Genomic DNA, 15,105 nt, shown 5'->3' with positions numbered 1-15,105 from the left:
ACGTTACTAAATAATAAAAAAAATCATAAATTTTCTTTCATTCGCTGACAAGGAAAATTAAAAACGTGATGAAACAAGTATTTTCAGAAATCTACAACGACGAGCCTCTAAAAAAAAGGGAAACAAATAGTGTGGGCCGGCTCTAGTCATCAAGGCCCACGTCACCTTGACTTTTCAAGGTGACAATCAACACACACACAGACAAATAACAACACTTCACAGAACAATACAAGCTTTCCTCTTTTTTATTTTACTTGAATAAAGCTGCAACAAAGGTTATGACGCTAAATATCATGGTAGTAACGCTTCTCGGGAAATCAGAGTTAAAAATAATATCAATACCAATTGAACAAAGAAAATGTAAATATGTTTTCTCAATAGAAGGAAAGATTTTTATTTTATTTTATTCTAATTTTATTTATTTATATATATATATTTTTTTTTACGTGGAAATCAAATCCACACTAAATGAAATGTGTTACAGTAATAGTTTCCAAGGACACTTTATCATAACATGCAAAATATTATTAATCTACATAACGTTAAAACACAGTAAACGATAAATAAACGGATAAATTAGAATATGTGATATTTGTTACCTCATAAAGTCTCAGGTGAATATTCCAGTTATGCTGGAAAGTTTTTTGTAATTGCATCTTTCCTTTCTTCACTCGTATATTCGTACATACAAAAGATACATACGAAAAAAAAAAAAGAACGCAAAAATGATAGCTAAATGTTAGGTTTCAATTGAATCTCCAGTTAAATATTTGTACCATAAAGATGACACCATTATAGAAAATATATGATTTCGTAGCCTTCTTTTCTCTATGCATACACTAAAATAAGCACACGAAGACTGAAATACAAAAATTATAGTTTTGAAAAGATTCGGTTAATCCTCAAAGGACTTTTTCCCTGTAAGATGTTGCAATGAACATTATAGACTAAATTTACATTCTTTCTTCTTTCATATATATACCCTGGGAAGGCAGAAAAATGGGAGTCAAAAACAACGCTTTGGAAAAAGGTTTAAACTAATCCTTCAATGGATAATACTACTGACACGATACCATGGAAGCACATCCTTTCTTTCCTTCTTAGATTCGTGGGAAGCTGACAGGAGAAAGGCAGGCTACAGTGACAGGTTTCGGTTGACATGGAAAAAAAAAAGTTTAACATCGAGTTCGAAAACAGAGTGCACATGATGTAATGAAGCAGGTACTCACTTTCCTCCTGCACGTGTTGGCAGTGTTCACCGCGGCACCACCTGCCATCCTTTCCTGAAAATATCAAAACATCCACATAAGAAAGTGATGCAGCTTAACTATTCTAAAAAGAGCTAAAAATGAAGCATCATAAACAAAACCACCACAAATCCTTTACTGCATGAGTTACAACATACACATGAACAAAAAACGAAAGAATAAATACTAAAGAAAAACACGAAATGTCATAAATAAATCGTGTCAAATTCCTCCAAGCAAGAACACATGGATACATGAAAAACAACACTGAAAACAGAACACACTTGAAACACTGAGAATGTTAAATATGCACAACACCTGCAGCAAAATAAAATCTAAAAAAAAAAAAAAAACAATAGCAAGGATAGATAGATAGATAGATAGATAGATAGATTTATTGACTACACAATCATATTACAGCAAACAAAACTAAAACAAAAACTAAAATACAAAAAAATATCCACAGCAGTAGTCCATTAATAATTGTAGTCCACAATATTCTAAATCATTAAATAAATATTCTTGCAATGCAGCAAAAGAACTCCCAAAATACAAAATAAAAAAAAATTTTCTCTACCCAAAAATAGACATTACCAGATATCATACAAATTATTCGCATTCATTTAAATTTCCTTATTTATATACTTTAAGTACATCGAAAATTACATTACACATCTCGCTAGTTGTACATTTTGTAAATACATCTTCCATTGTTTCGTATCTATAGTTATTCCTTAGATGTTGGGTGAGAGTACAGTTCTCCAGTACGTGTCTCTCCGTCTGTATCTCACCACAACTGCACAGCCGCTCCTCCAGCGGTAAGCGGCCCCGTCCTCGCCTATTCCATCGCCCTGTTTCTATAGCTAGAGTGTGGCCAGATAATCGAAACCTTGTAAAATCCAGTCTATGAAACTCATTTAAGATTTGCCTCTTAGTATAAATCTCGTGTGTGGATAATGTGGGATTTATGTCTTTATACACTATACATCTTGATGTACCTGAATCTCTGATGCAACACTTCGCTTTCTCCAATAACACAGACATGTCAGGTACTTCCCCTCTTATCATTTCTTTCACGCACTTGCCCATATTCGTGTTCTCGTTTATTACTTTTCTCATTGCAAAAGATAGTGGATCATCATTCATACTGGACCTCTCATCCCACATTTTCTTTAAAAACTTATGTTGTCTATATTTCACAAGGTCAGGAAGCGATGGATAACCCGACTCGACATAACACACCACGTTAGGAGTAGTTTTTCTCACCCCTAACAGTTGTTTCAGTGCCCAGTTATAAAGCTTAACTACAGGTTTAACGTCAGCATCAATCCAGGACTCACAACCATACACTAGTGACGACAGGAGGGCAGCGTCAAACACACGTCGCTTTACTATAAAGGGGATATCATTATTCTTCTTTAAAAACGATATAAACTTTAACACATGACATAATTTGTTCTTTGCATGTACCTTGACGGCAGAAGACACAGAACCGTCACACGTAAATGGTGAACCCAAATACATATAACTATCACAGTGTTCCACTTTCATACTCGTACCACCTACACTAAACGGCTCCTTGTCTCCTAGCCCACCATTGATGACAAAAAATTTCGTCTTTGCACTGTTTATCCTCATACCATACTCTTTACAATATTCCTGTAATATCCTTAGCTTAATGTACATATTCTCCCTACTCGTTGATAATAATACTGTATCATCCATGAACATTAAAATTTTTAACCATTCTATAAATACTTCTGGTCTACACTTTTCTTTAACAGATCTGATAAACATATTGACAAACATTACAAACAAAAAGCAAGAGGTAGGGGATCCTTGTCTGACTCCTTGTGAGGCGCTCAATACTGCGGCACCGATAACACTTTCCGTGGTGCGATACATGGCCACCATAGCGGCCAGCATCACGGCCCCGCACCCCAAACCCTTCATCACAGTAAACAGAGTTTTCCTTGGAACGATGTCATACGCTTTCGAGAAATCTATAAATACCACAAACAACTTAATCTTCTTTAACCTGGCTGTGTTGGTAAGCAGCCTGAGCGTTACTATATGCTCTATACATCCGCGCTTCTTCTGCGCCCCTGCTTGCTCCCTGTCTGGTTTGAACCACTGATTCAGGCGTTCACAAAGTACCATCTCATACAGTTTAGCTATAGAGTTAATGACGCTTATTCCACGATAGTTATCAGTGTTAGTCTTGTCACCTTTCTTAAATATTACAAATACTTTTGCTCTAATCCATGCATAAGGGAACATAGCAGATGAAAAAATACAACTAAATAATGTGGCAATAGTAACAAGCCACTGGGGTGACATAAGTGAAAGAACTCCAGGAGGGATACCATCAGGCCCACATGCCTTGTTAACCTTCATCCTTTTTATTTGATTTTGTACTTCTAGGGGAGAGATGGGTTCGTCAAGCACAGGAATATTAATATCTGTAGACAGATCTGATAAATCATTTTGAGTTTCTCGTGCAGGATTCAGTACTTTCTCAAAATGGTCTCTAAATATACTTAGAAAATAATATACTTAGAAAATAATAAGTACCACTTCAGTCTAGCCATAAAAAGTATTCACGGCACAAAACTTGAAAGTCCCTTTTGAGTATCTCCACCAAGGTGGCCTGACTCATCTATTCTTCTTTCTTTATTGTTGCTCAGTAATACAACACATCCACATTCCTCCATTTGTGGTTCTGATAACAACAACAACAACAACAACAACAACAACAACAACAACAACAACTCTCTGATTACTCCTAGTTAGATACCTGCCTTTTCGTGTGGTTACTGCGAGGACACAGGATGTTCCCTATAACCTCTTACACAACAAAACAACAACAACAACAAAGGCTCCACAGACCACAAAGATATCGTAGTTGCTGTTGGTTCTGGATGTCACCGCTTCTTGGTAAGGATTTCAACAAAAGCAAACACCTGTGAGATCCACCCTACTTCTCGCTTGTGCTGCTAACTCGTCTGGATGAAGCAATACATTTAGTGTGATACCTTTCACTGGACCTGCCTAGTATAGTTGTGTCTACATATTTCAGGTCCCGCGGTCATCTGAATACAAAAGCCTCACTGCAAAGCCAAGGTAGTGTTTCGCAGGCAATAATATTCCTATATACTCATTACCAAAGACATCCTATTTTATTAGTCCCACCGCTTGCCAAACCAGTGCCAGACGCTCTTTTGATAAGGTCCCGCAGGAAGCAGTCTTTCCTACCACGGCAAGACTCACACGATTTACTCATATTTTCCCTAAAACACAGTGATGAAGCTCCAGATGTTAGTGTTTTCTACGATGCCTTTGCTATTTCGACACTATACATACATAGAGAAAAAAAAATCAAACTGAGTGCTGGCTCCCGCGGCCCGCCAACCTACGCGGGTATTGTTTCCCTATGCGCTCATAGCAGAACAACCCAACAAGGCAAGTCTTACACCCGAAAGTCTCCCACCCATAAAGCTTCCCATCAGCCCCCCACTGCTCCTAAACCACGAGGTCCTTCTCATCTCACACCTGCCAGGGCAATGACAAGAAAACATGAGGCAGGCTGGAACAAAGAGGAGGATGCATTCAGCCCCGGTCTGCACGATACAACCCTGAGGAGAACGCTGGATGGCAGACACTATACAGCTTATAATCAAGCCCACGCCTACACCTCAGGAGTGGGCAGATGGAACACAAGCCACCTAGTGCAGAAACACCGGTGTTTGAAACGCAGGAAACGTACAGTGATAACTCGCATGGTTACAGAAGGGAAAGAAATAAATATGCTAGTGAGAGAGAAAAAAAAAAAAAAAAAAAAAAAAACAGGGTGTTACAATTGCGGAGAATTCAATCATGTTCAAAGAAATTGTAGATTTGACAACAAACTCTTATGTGGCAGCTGTCAACGTTTAGGTCATAAGAGCAGCTTACGTCAACAGTATAGCGCATAGGATGATGGCGAGGAAGCATCTGCCGTTGTTGATATAAAGGAGTTAAAAAAAGATTCGCTAACTTTTAAACACATTAAAGAACAATCACTGTCATAGAGTTTGGACGAGGTAAAGTTATTGATAATAGATAGAAATATCGATGTTTTATGTATAAGTGAAATATGACTTCAAGGAAACACCTCAGATGGTTACGTAGAAATTCCTGATTGTATGATTTTTAGATGTGACAATGGTCGAGGAGCCGGGATATGCATGTATGTCCATAGTACCCTCAATCCCTCTGTCATTAACCTAGATGTGGTTGTGTATATCGACACCCTAAGGCTTTAGCCACATCATTTGACTACATTCAAGATGTTTTTAGGATGGTAGGTCTGCGTGATAAAAGGATCTTTATCCTAGGGGATTTTAATGATGATATGATGACAACGGGTAATAAAATCAGTAAGATAATAAAAAACAAGTTGACACAAATAACAGATAGACCCACAAGAACAACCTCAACATCAGCTACTTTACTAGATCTCATAATAACTAATAAACCTGATGTCATTCTACCACAAGACGTTGTTCCTCAGGTCACTGTTGATCATGACCTAGTGTCTGTTGTTTTAATGGTTAGAAAACCTAAAAAAAACTGCCCATGGTAAAAAAGTTTTCGTAATTTGAAGAACTATGAGAGACACTTTTTGTTCGCTCCTCCTTGACAATGTTCATAATATGAATAATATATTTTTAACTGACGATGTGAACAAACAAGTATGCATTTATAATGACGTTTTTATTAACCGTCTTGACATGTGTGCCCCTCTTGTAACTAGAGCAGTGAAAGGAAAACCTACACCATGAATAAATGACGATATCCGTGAGGCAATGGAGGACCGTGATAGGTTACAAAGAAAGCATAAAATCAACACAAGTAATTCACGGTTACGGAAACGTTACAAAACAGCCAAGAACCTTGAAAAAAATAAATAATAATGATAATAATAATAAAACTAGGGCGGATCATTACCACGAACGTCTCAAAGGCAGTAAAGGGAACACTTCGGCCACATGGAACGTCATTAATGAAATTATCCCGAATCATAAAAATAAGTACACTATCTATAATTTTTATTATCTAAGTGATAGAGCCGAAGAGTTCAATAATATATTTTCTAGTGTTGGAAAATCCACTTTTAAACGCTCACAGAAGGTAAATCTGTCGTCCATCTCCCTCAGTCTAATATTAATATTATCTCTGCTTTTAGGCCTGAACCCGTAGATACTAACACCGTTATATTAACAGTTAAAGATCTTAATGCAACCAGCTCTGTCGGCTCTGATGGCATAGGGTTACGGTTTCTCCGGGAAGCGTGGTGGTAGTTAAGTGAGGCTGAAGAGGAGGAGCACAAGTCATGCTGCGATTGATGGATGATGGCAATCAAGGGTCGCAAGAGAGGAGGCGGGACGCAAGGCGCCTTCAGGCCAGTCACTGCTGGTGTCCCTCGCCTCCCCTTCCTGCCTCGCTGCGAGGTGAAGGGGCCACTACCACCGCTGCCTCAACACTTACACTACCTTTGCGTCTCAACACTGAAATGATTGAATGAATGGGAATGAACGGGAAATTAATGGTCACTTAGAATTGCTTATAACAAGTACATGTTACTGTTTTAAATCAATCTGTCTGTCTGCGTCTGTCTGTTTATCTCTGCCTCACATGTTCACTATAATGTTCTGTAAGAATGAGCATCCCAATCTCTGTTGCTTTGTTGCAATGCATCTGTTTGTATTAATGTTGTGTGTGTGTGTGTGTGTGTGTGTGTGTGTGTGTGTGTGTGTGTGTGTGTGTGTGTGTGTGTGTGTGTGTGTGTGTGTGTGTGTGTGTGTGTGTATGTGTGTGTGTGTATCAGGTATAACATTACGAGTGGAACAATATTTCCGAGTATGGGTCAGTAGGTCAGTCTTCAGGTATATTTAGTAGTTTTAGGAAATCAATGACAACTACATATTGTGCCTGAAAAATGGCATTCCGTAAATACGAGGCAATGAGAGAAAAATATAGGTTACTATGTATGCATTTTCTTCGCTTACAGTAATTGTTATCACGAAAGAATATACGAGTAACGGAAGAGGCATACGTTTATATTATGCAAACATTATGCTGTATTAATATCCCAATGATTAATTCAGTTGGACTTTTGGTTAAGTACTCGGTGCAGGGCACGGTAAAATATTTATTAAAGTGCTTTACAAAAAAAATTGTGCAAACATACTCTTTAGAATGAAAAATACCAGTTTCTGCCGCTATTTAAAACTACTTTGTCCATGTCTGTGTCTGCCCGCACATCCATCTGTCCCTCTGTCTATTTGTCTGTTTCTCTGTCTGCTTGCTTGCCTTCTATTTTTGCCTGCCTGCCTGTCTGCCTGGTTCTTTGCCTGCCTATCCTCTTCAAGTTAGGCTGACTATTTCCCTGTCACCCTGTCTGTCTGCCTGCTTTCTTTCTTTCTTTTTTGTATGTCCATCCACCTCTTTCCACGCCCGTTAGTCTGTCTGCCTCCTTGCTTGCTTGCTTGCTTGCCTCCTTGCCTGTTTGTTTGACCGTCCGCCTTCCTGCCTGCCTGTCCGCTCTCTCACTCTCTCTTTCTCTCTCTCTGATGATTACCTAAACAAGTCAAAACATTATTTAAACCACAACTACGAAAAACCAAGGTACTTGAAGGCTTGTCTGTAAGTGGTATCAGTGTGAACAGGTTACATCACGCTCCTATACAATCATGATTTGCGCAGCACACCCTCCATAGTAGGTTGGCAGGCACTTCCCACACGTTAAGGAGTCCTTCTTCATTTCACTCTCTAATTTAAACTTCTTTATGCAAATGAAATTAAAGTTCGGGATTTAAATGATCACTTACTTTCTTCGCGCATAACAAAAATGTACTGGACAAATATAACGAAAAATATTTACATAAAAAAAAAAAACAATAGTAATATTCGAGCCACACTTCACAGTAACGAAAGCTTTCATAAATAAAGGAAGATATTGCAAAGGTCGCACTGAAATATTATTTATCACCGTACAACTACCATACCTAATTCCCGGGAGCAGACTCATGCAGGATATAAAAAGATGAAAGACCAATAAATAGCGGTAGAGAGTCATGAGAACATGGCAATTCATCAAGGAACTCCCGAGAGAGAGAGAGAGAGAGAGAGAGAGAGAGAGAGAGAGAGAGAGAGAGAGAGAGAGAGAGAGAGAGAGAGAGAGAGAGAGAGAGAGAGAGAGAGAGAGAGAGAGAGAAGGATAATATGAAAAATAGGGCCATAAGGAGAGCAGGAGGCATGCAGGCAGGAAGGAAGGAAGACAAAAACAAGTATCAATACAATAACCATAATAAATAATAATAAATAATAAACAAAAATAATGATAGGGAGATACATTACATTGCACGTGTATCTAAGAGTGAACATTACTCACGGCTCACCAGCACTCCCCGGCACACAGCTAATCCTGGCGCTAGTGAGGCTCTGAGGAGGAAAGACGCTTACTTTCCCTTGGCTTACAAATGAAAGTGTGCTCTACCGTACCTCCCATCAGGAAGCCACGCTGATGGGCTATTAAAAGATGGAGTGTGCTTTTCAGTATTTCTACTTCAGAGAGGACAGAGAGAGAGAGAGAGAGAGAGAGAGAGAGAGAGAGAGAGAGAGAGAGAGAGAGAGAGAGAGAGAGAGAGAGAGAGAGAGAGAGAGAGGAGAGAGAGAGAGAGAGAGAGAGAGAGAGAGAGAGAGAGGAGAGAGAGAGAGAGAGAGAGAGAGAGAGAGAGAGAGAGAGAGAGAGAGAGAGAGAGAGAGAGAGAGAGAGAGAGAGAGAGAGAGAGAGAGAGAGAGAGAGAGAGAGAGAGAGAGAGAGAGAGAGAGAGAGAGAGAGAGAGAGAGAGAGAGAGAGAGAGAGAGAGAGAGAGAGAGATAAATAAATAAATAAATAATTATAAATAGAAATGAAAACGAAATTAAATTGGTTAACATCCAAACCACAACCATCGCCACCACCACCACCACCACCACCACCAGCACGTCGCCGCCACCAGCTAGAGCCGCAGTCAAAGGGAGCGCCAAGTATGTGTTTAATTTCTGGCAGGGATTTTTTTTTTTATTTTTTACTTATTTATTTATTTATTTATTTAGTTATTTTTTTTGCAATCCCGTAGAAAATTTGAAACGCCGTCTTGATAAATATTTTACCTCAAATCCGCGGGTAACAGTGTTTGTTTGTTACAGATTAAAACTCCTTGCCTCCAGGAAATGAGGGCACCTCATTTCATCTATTTTCATTCTTTCCTATATTTTTTTTTTTCGGGCTTTCCTTCTCTAACCCAGTAAGGTATTTACTTCAGATCTGTTTCCTGTACGGCTTATGACGGAGGGAGTGGAGGGTGAGGAGAGAGCCTTCTGCTTTGCTGTCCTTTTCTTCTACTATCACCTTAGTAGCCCTAGGACAGATCATCTCGTGAGAACCGCAAGGTTTGTTGTGGCCTGTATTTCTATGTAACTTTATGTAACTGTCCCTCGCTGTACACACACACACACACACACACACACACACACACACACACACACACGTTAATTAAAGAAATGCTGTTGTTCTGTCATGTATCCAGTATATTTTGTTTTGTTCTCCACAGGTAACAATTAATGTGGTGCTTTTCCCGTTCCAGTTCTCTGTGACCTCTGGTATTCTTTTAGCCTGTCTTTTTACTCTGACAGGCGATGCTACTGTTACGACGACGACGATGAGAACGAGGACGACGACGATTAGAGGCACCGCACGCACGACGGCAAAAACGTCAGTGATGATTTTTGTAAAGTTAAGCACCAGTAGCAGCAGCAGCAGCAGCAGCAGCAGCAGCAGCACCAGCAGCAGCAGCAGCAGAAACAACAACAGCAACAGCAGCAGCAGCAGCAGCAGCAGCAGCAGAAACAACAACAGCAGCAGCAGCAGCAGCAGCAGCAGCAGCAGCAGCAGCAGCAGCAGAAACAACAACAGCAGCAGCAGCAGCAACAGCAGCAGCAGCAGCAGCAGCAGCAGCAGCAGAAACAACAACAGCAGCAGCAGCAATAGCAGCAGCAGCAGCAGCAGCAGCAGCAGCAACAGCAGCAGCAGCAGCAGCAGCAACAGCAGCAGCAGCAGCAGCAGCTATAGCAGGAGCAGCAGCAACAGCAGCAGGAGCAGGAGCAGTAGTAGTAGTAGTAGTAGTAGTAGTAGTAGTAGTAGTAGTAATAGTAATAGTAGTAGTTGCTCCTTTTGTTGTTGTTGTTGTTGTGGAAGGAAGGAAAAGCAGCAATACCAACAACAGCAGCAAGATCAGCGACGGCAACAGCAGCAGCAGCAGCAGCAGCAGCAGCAGGAGCAGCAGCATATTTAGTGTAATAATCTCCAACAGATAAAACACGCGGTGAGAAGTAACACGAGGCATCCTGGACAAACACCTGTCCACCTCGGCCCTGCAGGAGCTAAGATAGACAAAATGCATTTATAGTTGTTCAAGTGTCCAGCTTAGGTTACAGAGGCGTAGGTTAAGTCAGCCTGGTTGCATGGTGCACACCAGGATGCATGATATTTTTCAAAGGTTACCCAGAATTGTTGGCTACATGGAAGTGTACATGACATGACCAAGGGAAGGGTAGGGAAGTGCTGCACACTCACCTCCCCTGCTCCCCAGTCATACTTCAAGTCAGGTTGGTGGAAGACTGGGAAGGGTAGGGAGGTGCTGCACACTCACCTCCCAGGCTCCCCAGGTTACATTTGTAACATCTGTCAGGTTGGTTATCTTTGGAGTTGCCAGGGTCAGTTAGTCAAGCCCAGGGAAGTGCTACGCACTCACCTTGCAAAGATCAGAGGGGTGGTGGTGGTGGTAGATTTGGAGCTGGTAGGATGAGTCACATTGGTGGTGGAAGTCAAACTGGGAAGGGTAGGGAAGTGCTGCACACTCACCTCCCATGCTCCCCACGGTCAGTCAATTTGGTGGTCTGTTGCCAGATTAGAGTAAGATTTGTAAGTCAGTCAGGATGGTTGTTTTTAGAGTTGCCAGGGTCAGTCAGGCTGGTGGTAGGGAAGTGCTACGCACTCACCTACCCTGGACAGGGTAAGATGTAGGGATGTAGGGATCAGAGTCACAGTGTCAGAGAGTTGCTCTTAGAAGTTGCCAGGATGAGTAAGGTCAAACTGGGAGACTGGGAAGTGTAGGGAGGTGCTGCACACTCACCTCACATGCTCCCCAGGGCCAGTCAGTTTGGTGATTACATATCTGTAAATCAGGCAGGTTGTTTGTTTTTTTGAGCTGCCAGGGTCAGTCAGTCAGGGTCAGACAAGGGAAGTGCTACGCACTCACCTTGCCAAGATCAGAGGGGTGGTGGTGGTGGTGGTCTGTACAGTTGGAGTTGCTCTTTGGAGTTGGTAGGATGAGTCAGATTGATGGGAGACTGGGAAGGGTAGGGAGGTGCTGCACACTCACCTCCCGTGCTTCCCAGGGTCAGTCAGTATGGTGGGTCTTTAGAGTTGCCAGGATGAGTCACGGGAAGTGCTACGCACTCACCTTGCCAGGATCAGTTGCCAGGGTGGGGAGTACTGGAGTACTGGTGGTGGTCTGTACAGTTGGAGTTGCTAGAATAAGTCAGATTGTTGGTCAAAGTCAAACTGGGAGACTGGGAAGGGTAGGGAGGTGCTGCACACTCACCTCCCGTGCTTCACAGGTGGGGTGGTGGTCTTTGGAGTTGTCAGGATCAGTCAGGTTGGTATTGATTTATTTTTATTATTTATTGTTGATTGCCAGACTCAGTCACTTTTATTGACGGGGAGAGTAGGAGTTTTTTGGTTTTTACTTTATTTATTTTTTGTTAATTTTATTTTATTTATCTATTTTATTTTATTTTCTATTTATTTTATTGTTCTTTTCTTTATATTTTATTCTTTTTGATATGGTAGTCCGTAGACTTGGGGAGAGAAGGGAAGTGCTGTGCACTCACCTCTCTTGCTCTCCCGAGGTGGTAGGGAAGTTTTTCTTTTATTTTATTCATTTATCTACTTATTTGCTTTATCTATTTATTTACTTACTTAATTTTATTTCATTTATTTATTTACTTTATTTATTTTTTTTTGCCTGGTAGGTTGGGAGAGAAGGGAAGTGCTATGCACTCACCTTTATGTTTTTTTATTTATTTTTTTTTTCCTGTTAGGCGGAGAGAAGGGAAGTGCTATGCACTTACATTTATTTATTTATTTATTTATTTTTTTTTTTTTTGTTTTTATTATTTTTTGCCTGGTAGTCCGTAGACTTGCCAGGGTTAGGTAGGGGAGAGAAGGGAAGCGCTGTGCACTCACCTCCCTTGCTCTCCCGGGGGCGGTAAGGCGGTGCCTTCCTCCCCTGGGGAGGGGTAGGGAGGTGCTGCGCACTCACCTCCCCTCCTCCCCGTGGGCAGCTCCATCACCGTACCTGTGTGTTTGAGGCACACATGGTGATGGAGGGATGCTCTTTGAAGGTTTTTGTGAGTTCCGAGAGGGGGGTTCGAACCTACGCGCCCCTCACTTCCCTCACGCCAAACTCCAAGTGCATCACTCTACCCACTGGGCCACGAGGGCCCTTTTTCTTTTTTTTAAAGTTGGTCTATTTCCCCATCTTCCCCATCTTTTTTGTAAAGTTGGTCTATTTCCCCATCTAATGTTCACGCCAGTATGTATTAAAGAATTATGATGTGAATTAATTTCATTACGTTATTTATTTATTTCATTTTCTATGGGATATGACCGCTGGCATCCCACACACACTGGGTTCCCAAGACTGTCACTACGCCATGAAACCCCAACGGTAAACAAGATATATTTGAACACATGATTTCCCCTCCAGTGTTCATGCAGCACCAAAAGTTCAATAAGAAAAACTGCCGCTGATTCTAAAGTGAGCGTTCATGCCCACAGTGATAATTAGATAATTGTTGACTTGTGGGAGTATGTCGTGGAGTGCAAATAGCAGTAGGTGAGATCAGAGAACTTTACAGAGGCGGGCATTCCTTGTGTCTGGAGTCGCCTCCTGGAACCCTCCCCTGTGCTGCACCACCACCACCATCACCAACAACAATAACAACAACACAACATTACACCTGTTCATCCTGCAGCACGAGAATGACTCAGCCCAGAGAACCACGGATTGCTTTATTCGTAATTCACGTCCACTCTCAACATAGACATCAATCAAATTATGTCATTGAAAAAGCTGGTGAAGCACTCACTTCTTCACACAGGCTTTACTACCTATCAGCAGGATGAAAGCTTCCGACTGGGAGGAAGGGCGGCGTCGGGAGGGATTAAGGGAGAGAGGGTAGGGGGACCAGCGGAGGCTGCAAGTGTGTTTATGCTTCATAGGTATAAAAAAGAATACTGTATGAAAAAGAAGAAAGACCTGTCCCCCTCCCACCCCTGCTCCCCGCGTGAGGCGATACGCATTGAAGTGGTACTGTTGTTGTTGTTGTTGTTGTTGTTGTTGCTGTTGTTATTGTTATTATTATTATTATTATTATTATCATTATTATTATGATTATTATATATCATTATATATTATTATATATTATAATCATTATTACTATTATTATTACCATTATAATTATTATTATTACCGTCATCATCGTCACCAGCACCATCATTGTAGTGTAGCGGGTTTGTGTCCTTTTATTTCCGTGTCGTATCTTGTAAGTTGTAAGTTTTGATAGTTCAGTATTTGTAACGATGGAGATCTTGTTTTTTTATTCTTTATGCACTGCACGGTGTCATTGGCATTTACATCTATATTTTCTACTGTTTTCTTTTCTTCTGTTACTTATGTACTGAATCTATTTGTTTTGCAGAAAAAAAAGTCCTTACAGTAACAGACCAAGAGGTTCTTATAAGTTTGTTTGGGTAACTATTCTACTCTATTAGTGGTAGAGAAAGGATAGCACAGAAGAAGGGTCCTTCCATCCCCCACCCCCTATCCCTCCAGGCAAGGCTCACCTGAGAAAGGAAATGGTACCATGTTGTATAGAAATAAAAAACAACATGGAATGTGAGAGGAAACTAAGAAAGAGAGGAGGACTACTTCTACCACATACAATCTACATGCCAGCACGGACAGTACGGAGTGAACGTGTTCGTTATTCAGACATGAACAATGACAACCGGGAATTAGTGTCTACATACTTGTCAAGACAGGTTTTCAATGAGTGTACAGTACCTGAGTTAACGACGCTTGATGGAACACAATTCCACATATTTATGACACGATTGAAGTAAAATGTTTGGCTTCATTTGTTTGAAATCGCTTACCTATTATTTGCTATTGTTTCTTGTAACATTAGACATGTTGAGTCTTAGGAAGAATTCGGGTCTCATATTTGTGAAACCCTTAAAAGTTTAGTAAAGCAATATCAGATCCCCTCTTAGCCTGCGTTTGGATAGGGAGAATAGATCTCGTTCTTTAAGACGTTCCTTGTAGGGTTAATTGCGAAGCTTTCAAGTAATTTTCGTTACTCTACTTCGTATTGTCTTTTTTTTTTTCTAATTTCTCAATATTCCTTCTGTAGTAGGATGACAAAAACTGTACATTGTATTCAAGATGAATACGTACAAGTGAGTTGTACAAGGCCAGATTTTTTACTTATTTATTTATTTTTTTTTCAGATTTGAAGATGAAAGATCTTCTTAATGAAAACTATTAATTTATTGGCAATTTCAATGACTTCGGTACAGTGTTTGCTTGGTTCAAGATCTGCTGTCACTAAAACTCCCAGATCTTTCTCAGGATCCAAACTATTGATGGGGGGATTACTTTTTATAATTTTCCAGCAGATTGCTATTTCCTATATTTAATACGTG

General features: G+C 40.6%; 1 protein-coding gene across 9 annotated transcripts in view; it reads right to left on the bottom strand.

The window, feature by feature from the left end:
• The window catches only part of LOC135101297 (circumsporozoite protein-like), a 189,251-nt gene that overhangs the window by 15,473 nt on the left and 158,673 nt on the right, over positions 1-15,105 (bottom strand). For all 9 annotated transcript variants that reach the window (XM_064005042.1, XM_064005038.1, XM_064005035.1 and 6 more), the window contains one exon: positions 1,230-1,283. In XM_064005042.1, the coding sequence (XP_063861112.1) occupies positions 1,230-1,283 (54 nt within the window). The remainder of the gene's footprint in view (positions 1-1,229; positions 1,284-15,105) is intronic.

Source organism: Scylla paramamosain, chromosome 6 (assembly GCF_035594125.1).
Source record: "Scylla paramamosain isolate STU-SP2022 chromosome 6, ASM3559412v1, whole genome shotgun sequence".
Taxonomy (NCBI): domain Eukaryota; kingdom Metazoa; phylum Arthropoda; class Malacostraca; order Decapoda; family Portunidae; genus Scylla; species Scylla paramamosain.
The sequence above is the reverse complement of the archived record's forward strand: the minus strand, read 5'-3'. Positions and strand labels throughout refer to the sequence as shown.